We start from the raw sequence: 17,638 nt of genomic DNA on the forward strand, positions 1-17,638 counted from the left end.
TCTCCCGATGCCCAGTCTCCCCAAGAAAAGAGTGTCTGAAAAGACTCTGCGCTCACTGGGGCCGATAAACAAGATAGGTAGAAAAGGCAATTTTAAAAAATATGGACGCATTTATGCAAATATGACTACCCTAACTAAAAATTACAAGAGGCATTCGAATATAGGGCCGCCAGCAGCAGGGAAAGATTAGCTTGTTAGTTGAGAGCCACAAGCCAAGCCAAAAGTATTCCTGTTCTAATAAAGCGGTCATTAGCTGTAGTCATCAGCACCTCAAAGTAACTACGGCTACGGACCAGACTTCGGACTCTGACACAGCAGTATTTCAAAAAACGTGTCTCTACCACAAGTGGAAAGAGCTGCTCAGAAAACCAGTTACTCCCTACCCATCAGCAAACGGGCCCCATCAGACGGAGGGCCATCTCCGTTGTGGCCTCAGCACCGGCACAAAGCTTTGAAGCTTCCCTTGGGGTGTACGCTGCTTGGCTTCGACACAGAGAGGCGCGGGCAAAGCCCAGTACGGAGGTACAACCATTAGCTCTGTGTTAAAAATAAAGCTGAACAATGCTGTGGCTGCTTTCTCAGAGCTATCAGAAAGAATAAAAGTCAGTCAAGAACCTCTCTCATGGATCATCTGTAAAAACTGATCTTTACATTACTGCTAGAATGCCTCGTCTGTCTAGGAAAAGGAAAAAAAAAGATGCCCGCCGTCACAGAGCAGGGCTCCAAAGTCCTCCAGCTCTTGTAAATGGGATCTGCTGGCATCAGCCCCGAGAGAGGCAGGGCCTTCTCAGGATCGGGCCCCAGGGGAGCACCGACGGCGGGGCTGAGCCTGGGCAGCCCGCGCCAGCTGACGTGGAGTTAAAGGGTTAAATTCCCACTGACCCGATCGTAGGGAAGCCAAAGCCCCTCCAGCACAGGTAGCCCCGCAATGCCTGCTGCCGTTTGTCTCTCTCCGTCGAGGCCTTTTATTAATCGCGCAAGGCATCACCGCGGACCATCGCCAGCATCTCTCAAACGGTTAATGGTTACTTCTGCGGCCGAGGCAGAAGGGAACCAAATCATTAAACCTTCCAGCCGTTCTGAAGTAAGCACTAAAGGTACAAATTTTCAAAACTTCTGACCTGAAAGCGCTCCCACCTGTGTGCCGATAACTGCAAACAGGCCAACACGCACGTGAAAGTCTGTATTTACGGTTCCCTTTTCTGTTTTGCAAGTAAGAGTCCCGGGATCTCCTCCAGCTGGGAGTTTTAGTATGCACAGATTTAAGCACATGAATATTTCCAGTGAAGCCACTGCATGCGTGTACGTGCTTACGAGAATCTGATCTACATCTTACTGGAGATTAAAACAACAACAACAATTTTAAATATCCCTTTTTTCTGCACGTGACAGCTCGACGTAAGTGCCCAATACCTTACAAAATTGCGCTGGGTGACGGGGACATCGAGCTGGAGGTCATAGATGGACAGCAAGATGTTACGGACAGTGCAAGTCCACAGTCACACACGTGATATTTAAACACGCATTAAAGGCGGTGCAGAAATGCAGATGACTGAGGCAGCAGCCCTGCTGTCACCGTCCGCTCCTTCTGCACTGGACTTTCTGAACTTCCCCAAAATATTTTTCATGAGAGTTGTGCTTTGAAAGCATTCATAACCTGCTTTTAACCAAAAAACGTCAGCGCCGCGGCCGTTGTGGTGCTGCCCCCAGGCTCGGGCCGGCAGGGACCACATCCCCGCGTCCCAGCCAGCCCTCGGCGCGGGCCTGGGGCAGGCACAGGCTGCTCCCCCCGGATTAAGGAGCTGGTCCCACGAAACTAAAAATGCTGCCATTTCCTCTCAGATCAAATACAGAGCTACAGGACACAAAAAGGATGGTTTAACGTGGCGTGATTTTATTTACTGGATCTTTCTCCCCCCTTCCCCCCCCCGCCCCAGCACAGTAAAAGTTGCTACGAAAAATACTTGAGGCTATAAATAAGACACTAAGACCCTGAAAGCAAATTACCATCCCATGAGTTAATAGCATTCCAAATTAAAGACCTCAGTCTAGATCTTTTGAAGATCTACAACTGCGACCTCAAAATCGTGGCAGATCTCTGCGTGCAATCGGAGCAGCAGAACTTATTTCGTATTCCGACTTCCACAGATCTGTGTGTGTGGCTCAGGCAGCGAGGGGGATTATCAGAAACAGGCTTCTGCCAGAAGTGATCAGTACAGAGCTGTCTATACATGTGTAATTTTATTTTCCCCTACAAGGTGCCCTCTCTTGGCTTTGGCAGAATCAACAGCCCTTCTTCACGAGACAGATGTGTGCTGGCACGGCGCTTGCAGATTTGTTAACCAGGGGAGACGGTGCTCCCGGGGAATGGGGGGGGATATTTATTTCTTCTCGGCGCTGAGGCAGACTATTATCCTACGCTTCCTAAGGCCGTGCCGAACAGGAATTCTCCGTAGTCACAGAGATGCTGAACAGCGGCTACCTCCACCGCCTTTCTCATCAGAAGTGACCCCCCCCGCTCACACGTGTGAGAAAGGGCGGGCTGGGGAGAAAAAAGGAGGAAAAAACAAGAAAAAAAGAAAAAAAAGAAGAAGAAAAAAAAAACGATCATCCCAACGGATGGCAGCTATCGGCCACCAGGGACCTGGGGCTAAACTGGGACCAGCCACCTTGCACCCAAACTCTGCCTGAAGTAGATTAGCACAAAAACATTGTATTCTAATGAACCACTGAAAACAACATGTGTTTAACTTCTGAAATGGTGAACAGTTTGTAAAATACTAATTTAGGAAGCCAAACAAAAAAAACCATCCACACCATTTGTTGTTGTTGTTGTTGTTTTCCTGATAAAAATAGCGACCGGCAAGTTTTATCCTGGAGATGGTTTTTATTTACGAGTTGGAAGTCTCAAATGGTGGGAAAGAAAAAGTAATGTTATATTTGGTGACTAACCTTGCCCGGGAGCACCCCCCCGGCAGCGGGCTCCCGGCTCCCACACCCCGGCAGCCCCAGGAACGCCTGGGGCGAGGGGGCCGGGGCGCGGGCTCCTGACCATCCCCGTCACGCAACGGTTGTGTCTCATTAGGCGGCTGCTGGGAAGCGGGATTGCTATCCCGACGCTCTGCCTATCAGCTTACATTCCCTTATTTAAGTTTTCAGTGCTACCCTGCCTCTTCTTCAGGTGTTAATAGGAAAATCAGTTTTGCATCCCGGCAGCTGCCATCACTCCGAGCCTTGCAGCTGTCCCCATTCCCAAACCACGCGCAAGGACGTCTCGCGAACCTAACGGCGGGGAAGATGGCTGATCCATGCTTCTCCCTCCCTTTGCCGGCCAAACTGCCCTAGGCCCGCACCGGGAGCACAGGACATCTCGTACCGGGCTGCGGCGCGGAAGCGTGCCGTGACAGCCAGGGATGCGAGGGATTCGCCTTCTGCAATAGGCGCGGGCAAGGTTTAAAATGGCAAGAAATACATTTGGTTGCCTGGTCGCACTCCCCCTCCCTCCCCTCTGCCCGCAGCTGAAGAGTGTTTTTTAGTTCTGCAAACAGCGTTAATTCTGAAAACCCTCTAGCCCAATAGCCACCGCAAGATTGAGGAGGTATTTATGCAAACGTTTCGCTGCGAAGCGAGGGGGGGATGCAAGAGAGCGGCGATACGTATCAGGTGTTCAGAAATCGTAGGAATTCAAATCGTTCTGTGACTCAAAATCTGTAATTGTCTAAGCAGCTCAAACAACCGCCACTTAAAAGACATTGATAGCTTAATCATTTCTTCTTCAACTCTTACAGTCTACCTATTTTACAGGGGGGCAGAGCGACGTTTAAGAGCAGCCGAACTGGAATATTTCCTTATCCCCATTCCCGACAATCCCATTAAAGACTGCAAGAAGCAGAGCGTGCAGTAACAAACGTTTCACTAACGGGGGGGCGCGCCAGCCCGGGGAGGCGGGTGGCCGAGGAGGGGCTCCCCGGGGCCGCGGGGCTCCCGGGCCAGCGCCCCGGCATCCCTGCGGGCACCCCGGCATCCCTGCGGGCACCCCGGCATCCCTGCGGGCTCCGGGCCGGCGGGGAGGAGCGCGCCGGCCGGCTTCAACTGCGTAGCAGCAGCACTTGACAGCGACCGTGCTACAGCAGTTTTAGCCTTACCTAGCTGGGACCTCACCTCGATTCACGCTCTCTGCTGATGAGAACACAAATCCTTTGAAAAACACAGGCTCTCGTTGCGTCAAACGGGCAGGCAAACACCTTCATCTGCGGTTACATTTGCTTGCCGGGACCCCACGCAGCAGCTCTCCGAGAGTACTACCTCTCCCTCTATTTGCATATTTTGTTTTTTTTTCTAAGCTGCCTAAGATTTCTGGAAGCCCGTTAATCACTTGACTGCAAGAAGGAGCCGCTGCGAAAAGCCAAGCTCCGCTGCGGACGCCCCGGCGCTGCCTCCCAGCCCTCCCCTCGCCCGCAACGGCAGGCCGAGGCGGCAGCCCGCGCGCCCCGCGCCGCTCTGCAGCCGACGCGCTGCCGTGGCAGGTGCAGCCGTAATAATATGCTGGGCAATCAACTTTTTCCCGCTGATTTGTCAGTTTAGCTTCATAATGCCGTTAGGAATGTAAACATTTCTGCAATTTATATTTAAAAGTCAATAAAATAATGGGGTGCAGAACTTATCCTTTTTAATTTTTTAAGTAATACATTTGATTATTTTAATCACGTCAGTACTTAACTGAATGGGTTTAAATATGCATGTTACATCAATTTGGTTTGTTTTATTCATTAGAAAGCCATTGAGTAATTCAGCATTATTCTTTTTTTTTTTAAAAAAAAAAAAGGAAAAAAAGAGAAGGGGTAGCTAGATAGGCTGCACAAGACCTTTTCCATGAGGTTGTCCTTGAGGGACGAGTTGTTTGTGCACCGTGTCTTCCAGGAGGTACGACTGCTGCTATCACGCATTTCAGGGGGACCAAAGAAAAAAAAAAAGGAAGGAAAAAAAAAAAAAAGTCCAACATATAGGGCTAATAACAGAATTTAATAACGATGATTCACCCAGATGCTGGATAAACTCTTTTAACTGCAATTACGAAAGGCCGCTTCGTGAGCGAAGAGCTATTTTTAAAGCGGCACGATTTGTTTTTCGCTGCGGACATCCCCTTTGTCAGGGCCGTGGCTGGTGCACGCCGACTGCTGCTCCGCAGTTCTCACCCTCCCGTCTGCAGAGGTGAAAAAGCCAAGTCAAATGTTGGCCGGGATTGTTCCCATCCCCTTTTCATCCGCGGGCCGGCTACAATGGCAGCAGCTGCGGCGCACCCTTCCCCGCGCAGCCCCTCCAATTACCGGCACCGTGCCCCCGCGCCGGGGACGCGCCGGCTCTGCGCGGCGGCCGGCCCCGGGTCTGCGGGCTGCCGGGTTCTGTCGCCCTTGCACCCCGGCAGCACCCAGCTCCAGCCCTCCCAGTCGGGGGGCTGCAGACCCCGCTTCTTCTCTTCAGCTGCTTTTCATTACCAAAAGAGTAGTACATGGCTTAAAGAACAATTTGATCCTGTGCACATGAGTTCTCACTCCTGTGCAGACACCTAATAAAGCTCTGCAGGTGTATGAAATTTCCTCTGCTCAAACTTTGGGGAGGTTTTTTTGGTTTGGTGTTAGTTGTTTTTTTTTTTTTTTTTTTTTTTTAAAGCAGTATTAATTTTATAAGCAAAACCAAGGCCCTTGCAGGGGAAGGAATTCAAAGCTCAAGCACCAAATTGTACACAGCACATTGCAGAGGGCATTTGTATTTGTGTGCATGCAGGTTTAAAACCTAGATGGAAAACTTGTGCTCTGCACGCTGTGTTTCACACAGAAACCTCTGCTTGGGAAAAAGCTGAGAGCGTGGAGAGCTGAAGCTGCGCCTTCGGAAACCAGACAACCCCCAGCACAAAAGGGCAAATCCCTCAACACCAAAGGTCTGATCCTGCTCCTCCCGTAGCCAACTTCCAACTTTAAAAGGCCCTTGGACTTACAGGAGATAACACTGGAATATTACTTTCTCAGGAAAAACAAAAAAAGCAAAAAAAAAACCAGCAACGAGGAAAAACAAAGAAACTCCACCCCCCAAAAAAACCTTACAAATGAAGCTACATAAATTCAGCGAGTGGAGAAAAGCAAGACCTGCCCTGAATTTTGGGGGAGAAACATGTGCCAGTGGAATCTACGCTTTTCGAGTTTTGGATGATTCTGCCTTGCCATGCCAGAACAAAGCTAGATGCTAAATATTTTGAGATCCCTGCTGAGGGCTGAGAATGCTGTCTTCCCACTGAACCTTGAGAGACCCACAGCAACTTTTTAATGAGCCTGAGAATTTCTCCACCGTAAAAAGGGACGCAACAGAGAGAGCATTTCTGACGTAACGGTCGCAGCTACCCGCGATAGCGTATCTTTTGATTAACCAAACAACAATAAATACAAACACTTTTGATATGGAAGCGCTGGCTATGCACCAGCCAGCGTTAGTTAAAATACATGAGGTGGTTTTTCAGCAGAAGGGCGTTACGATTTTTTATTACTGAGTGTTGGCAATGACGTATTAAAATACAGTTATGGGGCACTGGAATTCTGAAGGGATGGTTTGAAACTCACTTCTAGCGGGCTGTCTGAAAAAAATCCCGAGGAGCTAAAAGACGCCCGCACAGAGGAGGGAGGCCGGAGAGCCAGGCAGCAAACTCATCGCAGCAGCACTGCCAAGTGCAGCCTGAGAAACCAGCTCAAAATTAGCTCCCCCTTTTTTTTTTCTTTTTAAAATAATAAAGGAAAAGCACCGCAAAGGCAGGGCAGCCCTGCGCAGGTATCTCGTGCCTGTATCGGCTTCCCGAGGCTGCGGACAGGCTCCCCGCCACGCTGCAGCCTCTGCACTGCAGCCACCCATCCTACCCCCCCCCGGCTGCACAACCTCAGAGGCCGGGTTAAAAAAGAAAAAGGGGAGGGAAAAAAAAAAAAACTTCCACCAGCAAGACAATATCAGAAAATCAGAAAGGAACTAGCCAACATCGGCTAAACCAGTCACTTTGCAAAATAAATTCCCCGTGCAACATAACCAAATCCCACGTCTCCGAAGTGCCACGGCAATTTTACAGTAAACCAAGTATAATGCAAACCAGATTTATACCGAAACAGGAAACAAACAATTCTTCTGCACAATTTCCTGCAGATCAATTGGAAAGGTATTTGAAGACTGCACCAGCCATTAGATCTTTTGTTAACCCCCCCAGCCCTGCCCACAAAAAAGCAGCTCATGGTATACACCGTTATAAGATGTCAACACCCTAACAGCGTTTTCCGTGTCTTCCATCAATCTATAACCAAATAAAATAGAACTCTCTTTATAATTTCTTTTTGAGAAAAAAACCACCACAATAATTTCCAAACTGGCACAGATGAAGAGGTGAAGTTCACTTCTGATCAGCATATGCAAAGCATATTTAAAGCTAAGATTCAACGTCCCATCCTGCAAGAATGCTCAGCTTTAATAATTCCCGAGACGTTTCAGCAAAACCCGGCTTTGCAGCCACGAGGCCGCTTCTCTTTTCCATCACATACAATGGGGACGAAAGTGAGCAGCCCTGCCAAGTGCAGATTTTAATTGAGCAGTAAGGGATCGCGCCCCTCCAAAACGAGTGCTACCGTTACTTCGGCAAACTCAAAGATTGCGGGTCAATTTGTTGTGTCTCCCTTCCTCCAGAAGGTAAAACACAAACCCACCGATTGTGTCAAAATGTGTGTGTGTGTGTGTATATAACCATATATATCCTTTTATGTATATAATGTGCAAAATTTTGTTTTCTTGTTATCAGTAGGGAGCCTGCAAATTTACATTAATTTATCATATAAACATAAAGCCCTTCCATAAACACCACAAATATGGGAAACGTCGTCTAGATATTTTGGCTTCCGCTCACAATCCTGAAAAGAGGGAGCGTTTCTGTACGCGTACGTCCGTACGTCCACACATGGATTTCAAATCATGAAGCCCGAGCTCCCCGTATGCGGATGCGATTTGAGGAAGGGGCCGTAAATTCAGCGTTACTTTGTTACAAAATCTATCCCTCCGCTTCGGAAATGGTTTAAAGTATCCTGTAACTTTTGCTAATAAATATTGTTTTTATGACCCGCCTGCGGGTACCCCCAGCGCTCCCAGCAAAGGCAACGCCGACACTTCTTTCCGCGAGGACGAGCCGGGAGCGGCGGGCTGGGTGCCCGCCCGCCCCAGGGTCTCCCGTCCCCACCTCGACATTTCGCCCTCCTCCCGCTCAACCGGAGAAGTTTCTCCGCGCCGTTCCCAGAGCGACGCCAGCCTCGTGCCATTCACAACTCCTCACTTGTCATTATTAAGCGTGGTACATGGAATTATTACACTCTTTGGCCTAGCCTATTAGCAGGAACGATACCACGGAGCATTCATCTTCATCTAGGAACTTTATGGAGTTGAAAAGCTTTATAATAAGAATAGCAGACAGAATGTAAACAGGAAAAACTCATTAGCATTTACTTTTTGTGATTTGATGACTTGACAAATAACTATTTCAAAACAACTAGTTTGAGAGATGGGTTGAAGCTTGTTAGGATAAAGCAAAAAGAGCAATTACAATAATTATAGGTTTCCCTATATGATTTAACACATGCGCATGGTGGGAGCTGATGATGGGATCTTAAGATACCATTAAAAGAAAATTTTGCCACTTTTGCTTTTCATTTTCATTTGCAATAATTTCTTCTTTATAGTCCCGTGCATTTCAGCACGCTGTCTACGACCAAATAATACTTTATTAAAATCTCAGCGAGATGCAATTGAAAATAAGCAATTCTGAAAATCAAATTTAGGCAGTAATCCGGCATCCATCCCCTTCCAGGTAATGTGCGGATCCTAAAATATCCCACGCGTCTCGGGTAACGAGAAGCAAGGCTCGGGGAGAAAAAAAAATGGCTCTTCTTGTTTCATTGCTTCCAACGGAACCCAAGTGTTCATCTGGTTAATCGCAGATAGCCGGTGATTAACACACTTCTAACTCCCTCGCCAAAACGTCTTTTTTGTACTATTTTAGGGGAAAAAAGCGAACCAAGAGCCCAACATTTATATATTACACCATTAATGCAGTCACCGGGCACGAGCTTATCTTTACACTTTAGCATTTGACGCCGGCAGGTTTGCTATTGTTTTAGAAAATCTTAAAACAAATCTCCTCCATCGCAAGCGCCGTGAAGGAAAAGATTTCTTACCGATGAACATCGGTACATAGTTAAAGGCAAAAAGTGCTCTCCCATGGAGTGAGCTCTCCTAAAATGCCCTGCGAGCGAGGGGGGGGGGCGGGGGGGGGGGGGGAGGGAAAAAAAAAGGCAAGTTGCAGAAAACGTGCTCTGCAAATCCTGCGTTTCTGGCAGTTTCATTTTTTTCCAGCCATTTTCGTGCCTCCTGTACCCAACTGCCCTCCTCTTCCCACAGCAACTTCGCTTCAGAGGGCTTTGGAATGATTTTGCATTTTTTCTTCTTTTGTTTATTCCCAGGGAAGACCTGCTTCCGCCGCTGCTCGCAGTTCAGAGAGTTCAAACTGCATTTAAACAAGTAATTGACTTGTCACTGGGGGGAAAGAAAAAAAAAAAGAGAGGGGGAAAAAAAAAAAGGGAGGAATTCGGAACTCTGTCTTTCCTGCACGAGGAAACTTGTGCGAGACAGAGCAGCCCCCGCGCTGCTCCGACAACCGGGCGAAAGCTGCGCGGCCCCCAGAGCCGCGGGTCCTTTCGACGAGGCGTTGTGAACAATTAATGCATGGCATCCCCGATCTCCGCACGATGCCTGGCACCGCATCAAGAGCTGCACAATGCGGAACCGGAGCCAGAACAATGCCGGCTCTATAAAACACAAAAATCTGTTTTGTCAAGTGGAGGCAGGAATACTTTCTCCCCCTCCCCACCGCCGCGGTGCCGGCCTCGTCCCCCGGCTCCCGCGCCTCCCTGGCCGCGGCCGGTGCCTCTCCCCGGGCAGGGAGCGGGCAGCGCTGCCAGGGACCCTCGCCTCCCTCTTTGTGCTCGCCCGGCGCGGGGAAGCGCCGAGGCCGGGCTGGCTTTTCACGAACCCCTTCCACCGGTGCCTAGAAATACATCTGCGACAGAGCGAGCCTGGTTTTTACGAGTCCCACCTTCTGAAAAACACAAAGGATAGGGGAAAAGGCCTGGCAGCCGCGCGGGGTTTATTAGCCCTATGATGTCATATTCCGCAGTTTGATGTAAGTACGACAGGCGGCTGGCACGACAGGACGACATTACGGTCTCGGCGTTCCCAGCCTTCGCGACGCGGACCGCAGGGCCGCTCGCTAGGCAGGCTGGGCGTTTTGCTTTCTATGTTTAGTTACTTAAAAAAAAAAGAAACCAACAAAAAAATATCCAAATGGGGGGGGGGGGGGGGAACCCCAAACAAAAGGAAAACCCCCGCTCCCACAGCCACCTCCGTGTCGCTTATCAACCGCCCCATCTCGCCCCCCGCCAGAAAAATCCAAAGAATAATGAAGTTGGTCGAAGTGTTGAAAATTGTTTACCGTCGCCCCGCCGCCGCGCTTTGCTGCTTCCTGTTTACAGGCTGCTGCCGCCGGGATTTTATTGCTTACTGAGGATGAACAGCAGCGATCGGCAACTTTTTCTTTTAGAGCTACTGAGCCCGGCTGGCCCTGCCACGCACGGGAGCCCCAGGTAGGCTCTAGGCGTAGCCGTACCCGCTCCGGAATAGGGGTAACTAATGTAAAAAAAAAAAATTTAAAAAGGTAAAAAAAAAAAAAGCCTCGCAGGAAATTTATGACTCTTTCTTTTTTTTGCGTTTTTAGAGTTTTAAATCTCAATTGTTTTTCCTGTGCAAACTCCCCTACTTTCTACCCCCAAACCCAGTGTCCTGCACTACTGCGTTACTTGCAAACCACTCAAAACAAAAGACGAGGCCCGCAACTCTCGCCAAGAAGCGTATTTAAAAAAAAAACCAAAAAAAATCTCAGTTATCGAAGCAGATGTTGGCTGCCGAGCGCGCCTTTCCGCCCGGCACCGCTCGGGCTGGCTGCGGGAGAAGGGCGCGCGGGCCGATGGCACACATGCCTGCGCATCCGCGGGCGGCCGGGCAGGATCCCCGCTTCGCTCCGGCCGCGCCGTCCCAACCGGGCCTGGGTTACAACTCCACCAGCTCCCTTCTGGCCTAACTACGCCGCCCTGATTGGTATCAGATGAAAGGCAAGAAAGTTGAAAGACCGCAGGCTGGAGCGGTTTGCGAAGCCCGCTCCCCCCACGCGCTGCCCGCCCTTCCCAGCCCTTCCAAATTTTATTTTCCTCTCCCTTCAGCAACAGTTCCCCTCCTTACCTCGCCCTTCCCCCCACCCCCCAAATATTTTAAAATATACTGAAATACTTTTCCTTCTCAAGACCCAGCCAGAGAAAAAAAAATAAACCTCCAGATGGCAAGTATAAACCTTCTGCTGGGGTTATGCACAAAATACCAGACACTTTTTTTTTTTTTTTTTCCTTTTTTTTTTTTTTTTCCCTTCAATAAAGCGTTTCTGTTGGAAGGGGGGGAAGGACCCAAGTCAGACGGCAGAGGCGAGGCACCACATCGCGGGCGGCAAGGGGGCTTTTTTGCCATTTTCCCTTATTTTACGGCTACTTCGGGCGCTCCGCTCCCGCCTCACCCCCGTTATTTTTCTCCCCCCCCCCTTGCTTTGCGCTATTCCCACCTCCCCCCAAACTTTTCAGCCCGGGCCGCCGCCCCACCGCCCGGCCCCAAACCCCCCAACCCTCCCGAGCGGGGCAGGCAAAAGCCGCGGAAGCCCCCGCCCGGCCCCGCGGAGCGCAGCGCGGCGCGAGGCTCGCTCGCCCCCGCCGCCCCCGCGCTCGCCCCGCTGCTTACCGCCTTCCCGTTATAGTAGTACATGAGGGAGTTGCCGCCCATGCCGGGGATCGTGTATGCGCAGTACATGGTCCCGCCGCCGGCCCCCGCCGCTCCCGCTCGCTCACAACTTTTATTTCAAACTCGCTCTCCCTTTTTTCACAACAATTCCTCCACTCGCATCTTCCCATATGGCCGGCCCGGGCGCGCGCGATATGCAAAGCAGGGCGAGACCATTCGCCGCGCGGGGGCGGAGGCTGCGCGCCCCCCCCCCCCCCCCCCCGTCCCCCGTCCCCTCCCGCCCCGCGCCCGCGCACCGCCCCGCGCCCGCGCACCGCCCCGCGCGCTCCCGCCGGCCGCGGAGCCGGGCCCATCACCCAGCCGCATGCAAATGCGCTTAATTGCCTCCCCTCTCCCTCTCCCTCTTCCCCCCCCCCCCTTTTTTTTTCCCTTTTTTTTTTTTTGTTTTAATTTGATTAAAAAGCGAGTGGCAGGAAGGGAATCGTATGATGCACATCTAATAACTCCGCCATCTGTCCGTGCTGCTGGCGCGCTCCCAGCATTGTGCGCAGCTGCCGCGCCCCGCGCAGCCCCGCGCAGCCCCCCGCTTCTCCCCTGCCCTCGCCGTCGGAAACGCCCAACCGCACACCCCCCCGGTAGCAAACACCCCGCTAACGAACACCCCGCTAACGAACACCCCGCTAACGAACACCCCGCTAACGAACACCCCGGCCCAGTGGGCGCCGCTGGCAGGCAGCCCCCCTGCGCCCCGCCATGCCGGCCCGGCCAACGGAGCCGGGGGGGACACACAGCCCCCCCCACCACCACCACCATCACCACCACGTCGGGGCTCGCTCGCTTGCCAAATTCAGAGCATCACAGGAAAGGAGGGCCCCTGGGAATTGATCCCAAATGAAACTAAATCATTTGCATATGCCGAAGCAAATGCCATCCGAGCGTACAGCCAGTCTCCGGGCTCAACTTTAATAATTCAAAGCGCCTCTTTCCTTACTCCTCGACGTGGTCGCGCGCCACATACAGTATTAATCAACGACAAAGAGACGGCGATGTCGACTCCCAGCCGCCGTCTTGGGCCGCGGCAAAGTTTTCTTCCCTACTTTCCGCCCGGCTCTGTCGGGTCGGCGTGCGCGGCCGCGCGCGCGGGGGGGCAGGCGGAAAGCGCGAGCGGAGGTTTCGCTCGCTCGCTTGTTCGGCGTTTTATTCCGGAGGTCCCCAGAGGTTTGGGTAAACAGTACTTGAATTATAATCACACATTTCATTCAAATTTCATGCTTTGAGGATTTTTTCCTCATTAGAACAGTTAGTTGTCAATCTGACAAGATCACATTTGTAACCTTTAAACCACCCTCGGCGTATAATACATAAGGCCAAAAATCCCAGCTACCGCAGGTCAACGTGCAACAAAACGCTCCCCCGGCAAGGGGGAGAAAACGCGCCCCGGGCCCCGGGCTCGCCGCGGACGGCCGGGACCTTCACCAGACCCGTAAACCTGCTTCGCAAAACTAACTTCCTATTAATGCTCCAGAGGGGAAAAAATAACAAAGCGCTTTGATCATTTATTAAAAAAACCCCCTTAGAATGTTTTTAATAAGCACCTAGGAATAAAGGCCGCTCTTCCCTGCTGCGTTTGCAAACGGCAAAATACGGTATTTTCTCTCTTAATAAAAGCTGTAGTTTCACAGCTCCACACAAAGTTATACAACCAGCATTACATTTTAGCACAAATTTTACCACAAAATTAGATTGGATGGACCCTTAAATCATCTCACTTAATCGCTTTCCTGCCAGGGAAACAATCCCCTGACTCCAGCAGAAGCAGCTTCTTCTGCCTGGCGCTAGATAATTCTCAAAATTTCACGTGTCGCTGTCTATAGATCACGGAAACGGAGAGAGACCCGCGACTCTGGAAAGCAATCCTCGAATCGTGACCAATGTGTCATGGAAATGACTGCAGATGATTTCAGCTTGTTTTTTGCAGCCTCGGAGTGGGGAACGGTCCAACTTCATTTGGATCCTGTCATATCAGAGCTTTCGTTCTCCCGAACGGGAAAATTTCAGTGTAAATATATCGTACGTAACACGATAAGAAGTTAAGGCGGTTTGCAGGGAGTAAGCCCCTAACTCTAACATAATTCCCAACGCGTGACAATAAAAATTAATTACTTTACCATATCGTATTTGCATTCAACGCATACATCGAGATAACTTTAATATATTTTCCTGCCTCGCTCGGGAACTTGCGATTGTCCCGGATATTTTTCCTTTTTTCTTTTTCAGAAATAGAAACGTGTACCTTACGTAAAATGCGTATTATTAATAACAGCCAGGAACACTATCGGAAGGACACGGACCGCAGGCAGGGCTTCGGAACGGTGCGAGGCAAGGCTACGGCAGCCCTCGGCCCCCCACCCTGCCCGCGAGACCCCCGCGGCACCGCCCGGCTCCCACCCTCCGGCTCTCGGGGGTGCTGCCGGCGCGCTGGCCCCAGCCGCAGGGGCCGAGCCGGGCTCCCGGCTAACGGGAACCCATTGATTAAAAGAGCAAATCGCTAAAAATACAAGGGGAGTTATCTGACGAGAAGCAGCCTTTTTAAAAAATTAAATCTTTGTTGGTGTTTTAATCTCCAAACGCAGTGCTCGGCGAATTTGCATCTGGCCGCGACATAGCTACGTTGGGGATTTTCGCTGAACCGGGCGAAAGCGGTTGTTCTGCGCCGGGCTTTGCTGTTAATGCGGGCTGCTGGAGAGCCAAGCTCCCCGGCAGGACTCGGCACCGACAGAGGCGAGGATTTGCCGTCGGGATTCGGCTCCGGACATGCCGGTGCGAGGGTGCAGGGGGCCGCTGCAGGTGCAGCTGTGCGGGACCCCCTGCGGACCCCCGCGCCTGCATCTGCGCCGCCGAGCCGCTCCCCCCGCACACCCGGCGGGCGCCAGGCAGCGCCGACATCTTCCAGCCCTTGCCACAGAGCGGTGCCGGCAACGCTGCAATTACATCCTTCGTCTTAACGAGAGGTTGGCAGCGTGGAGACGCCGAGGCGCGGGCGGGGAAGAGTGACGTGGGGACAGCGCGTCCCGCCGCCCTGCGCCGCTACCGGCCACCGCGCCGGCCTCCTCCGGCGAGGAGGAGCAGCTTCCCCGCGGCCCTGTCCAATGAGCGTCTTGTCTCCGTTGCCCAAAACGTACTTGTTTTCCACGTAAAGGGTCAAGGACGAGTATTTAAACCGTTGTTTTGGTAAAAACGATGTCCTACTGTACCCAGAGGGAATGCCACCGAAGGGCAGGGGCCTTTAAAATACACGCCACCTAACAGATGCATCAAACGCTCCGATAATGCATTATTTCAGCACTTTCTACGTTAGGCATCATTCTTTCAGCATCTTCTAGGTCACAGCAGAACAAGGCTGCTCAGGTGTAACTTAGCCATGCGCTTACAGCATAAACACATTCCCCGAATACAACACAAGTCGGGACGAATACAGGTCAACATGTCACCTACGTAGCACGACACAGCAAGTGTGGGATGCCATGGTACACGGCCACGTTGTCAGAATCCAGTTACCTGGGCGTTATCTAAGTGAATACTTTCTTTCACGGCCCTGTTCCATTCTCCCCTTGCGCCGCTGGTCACCCCAGAGCAGCCGCCCAGGCAAGGTATGGCAAACCGGTGAACAGGCAGAGAAACCAGGTGGGGTTGCCTCGAAAAAAATGGTGCTGTGACTTCTTTGATATAATTTCGATGCTTTGGTATGTATATACTCGCTTCCACTCCTTCCCTGCTTCTCTCGTGTCAGATCCCAGCGGCAAGTTCCAGAAAAGGGTGAGGAAACTTTTGAGAAATCCAAGAAGAAGAAGTAGAAGAAGTAGAAGAAGTAGAAGAAGTAGAAGAAGTAGAAGAAGTAGAAGTAGAAGTAGAAGAAGAAGAAAAAGTAGTAGTAGTAGAAGAAGAAGGAGAAGAAGTAGAAGAAGAAGGAGAAGAAGTAGAAGAAGGAGAAGGAGAAGAAGAAGAAGGAGAAGGAGAAGGAGAAGGAGAAGGAGAAGGAGAAGGAGAGAAAGGCAGGTTCTGCAGCTCCCGCAGGAGGCCATCTCTCCTGGTCCAGGAGGGGAGGAGAGAACGGGTCCCTGCTTTTCCAGCCAGATTTTCAAGACAGAGAATTTGGAAAGGGAGCTGCTGAGCACCCTCCTCGCTCAACCAGGGGTGCTGCAATGGACGGGGCCCTGGGGGAGCGGCTCCGCTGCTGGGATGCTTCGTGTCTGGAAGCAGACCCTCCACGAGGTCACAGCGAACGGGTGCTGGAAGGAAGCGAGAGCGGTCACGTTCCTGACGCTGCTGTACCTGAGGTCCTCAGCAGAGGAGCAGGGGAAGGGAAGCTATCTGCTGGGTGCCAAGCTCGCGGCCACAAATTGAAACGGATAACGGCAAAATATCGAGTAAGATGACTAAAAGAACCAGTATTCCTCTAAGTCTGGGTCACTTGGATAATCTCATCCTTCTTACACAAATCCTGGAGCGTAGTTATTAAAACGTACCCGCTGTGGCTGGAGAAGTGGCTCTGAAGGCCCAGATGTGAAGAATTTCACCCAGCTGCGGCGTTCTGCCCCAGCTGCGTGACCAGGACCTGCCCTCAGAGGCCCATGAAGACGGGCCCCACCAGCCTTTTCCGACCAGCTTCTCTCCCATTTGAGGAAAACAAAAAGCGAAGCGAGCCCCAGCTCCGCTCCGCAGAAAGCTCATTCGGATGCTGGATAAACAAAAGAACAAGCTGCACCGTATTTACCTTACACAGGCATAAAGATGGGGCACGTTTTCGGTAGCACGTGCCGTCGCCATTTTCTGGTCTTGGTTTTGGAGGATCCCAAATCGAGTTAAGAGAAGAACCCGCTGCACTCTAGATGACGTAACTTATAATCGCCTCTTTTGTTAACTACTGCAACTAAAGGTTACGCTTATTTTCCTATGTTTTTGTACATTAATATTCTCTCCTCTCTCCCCGGGAAGAGGTTCATATTCAGATACTTGTGCACCATAGACTGAATACAGTATAAATATCTAATTATACAGATGCTATATGAATAAATCAGATCCGAAAAGCCACAGTCTCTAAAAAGCTACTTTAAACCAGCCAAATGTGGCTACATCTGCTTTCATATTATAGACTACCTACTGACGGCAATCCTAATCAACCCAATAATCCCACGCCTTGTTTCCAGGCTCGCCTGCCAGGAGGAAGGCAGCCTTTGTCCCAGCACTGAACGAGCCCCGCTCTTTCTCATTTAGGGGACAAACTCTCCACCAGATGTTTCAGCGGGGGGCAGCCCCTGGAGCGGCCCTGACGGTTGGTTATTCCCGCAAAGAGCCTGGACCGAAGAGCCGGGACGGCCGGCGGCACCGCCTCAGCCCGCCTCTGAAGGACTCGGGGCCGAGGCGGACAGCGTCCACGGCCACGCCGGTAGGACAGTCCTTGTCCCCAGCAACGCTCCGCGCACGAGTCCGGTCATCAAGCTACTACCCGGACCTTGCTACACTTTCAAATCACTTCGATATAAACGCATTCACGAGTGTTTTTCTAAATTGAAACAGTCGGTCAGACGTGACTCGTGGGAGTCAGGACGAGGGCGATTCCACCGAATTCCTGTGCGTTTGTACGTATCGAACCCGTTAGGCGGGCACGTCTGCTCTATCCAGAGCCGGTTTTAAGCAAATCGCCCTTTCAGCAGGGACTGACTCGGTGACATAA

The 17,638-nt window shown here is 51.3% G+C and overlaps 1 protein-coding gene across 6 annotated transcripts in view; it reads right to left on the minus strand.

Moving 5' to 3' along the window:
- LOC309601856 (transcription factor 4) overlaps positions 1-17,638 on the minus strand; it is a gene marked incomplete at its 5' end in the record, with an annotated part of 235,706 nt that overhangs the window by 56,378 nt on the left and 161,690 nt on the right. For 2 of the 6 annotated variants that reach the window (XM_082335061.1, XM_082335060.1), the window contains one exon: positions 11,905-12,088. The exons of the other annotated variants lie outside the window; for them this stretch is intronic. In XM_082335061.1, coding sequence (XP_082191187.1) covers positions 11,905-11,973 — 69 coding nt within the window. Of the gene's footprint in view, positions 1-11,904; positions 12,089-17,638 lie in introns of those variants that run through there. 6 annotated transcript variants of the gene reach the window in all.

The sequence above is a fragment of the Platalea leucorodia genome (genome assembly GCF_965183815.1).
Source record: "Platalea leucorodia genome assembly, chromosome: W".
In the NCBI taxonomy this organism is placed as follows: domain Eukaryota; kingdom Metazoa; phylum Chordata; class Aves; order Pelecaniformes; family Threskiornithidae; genus Platalea; species Platalea leucorodia.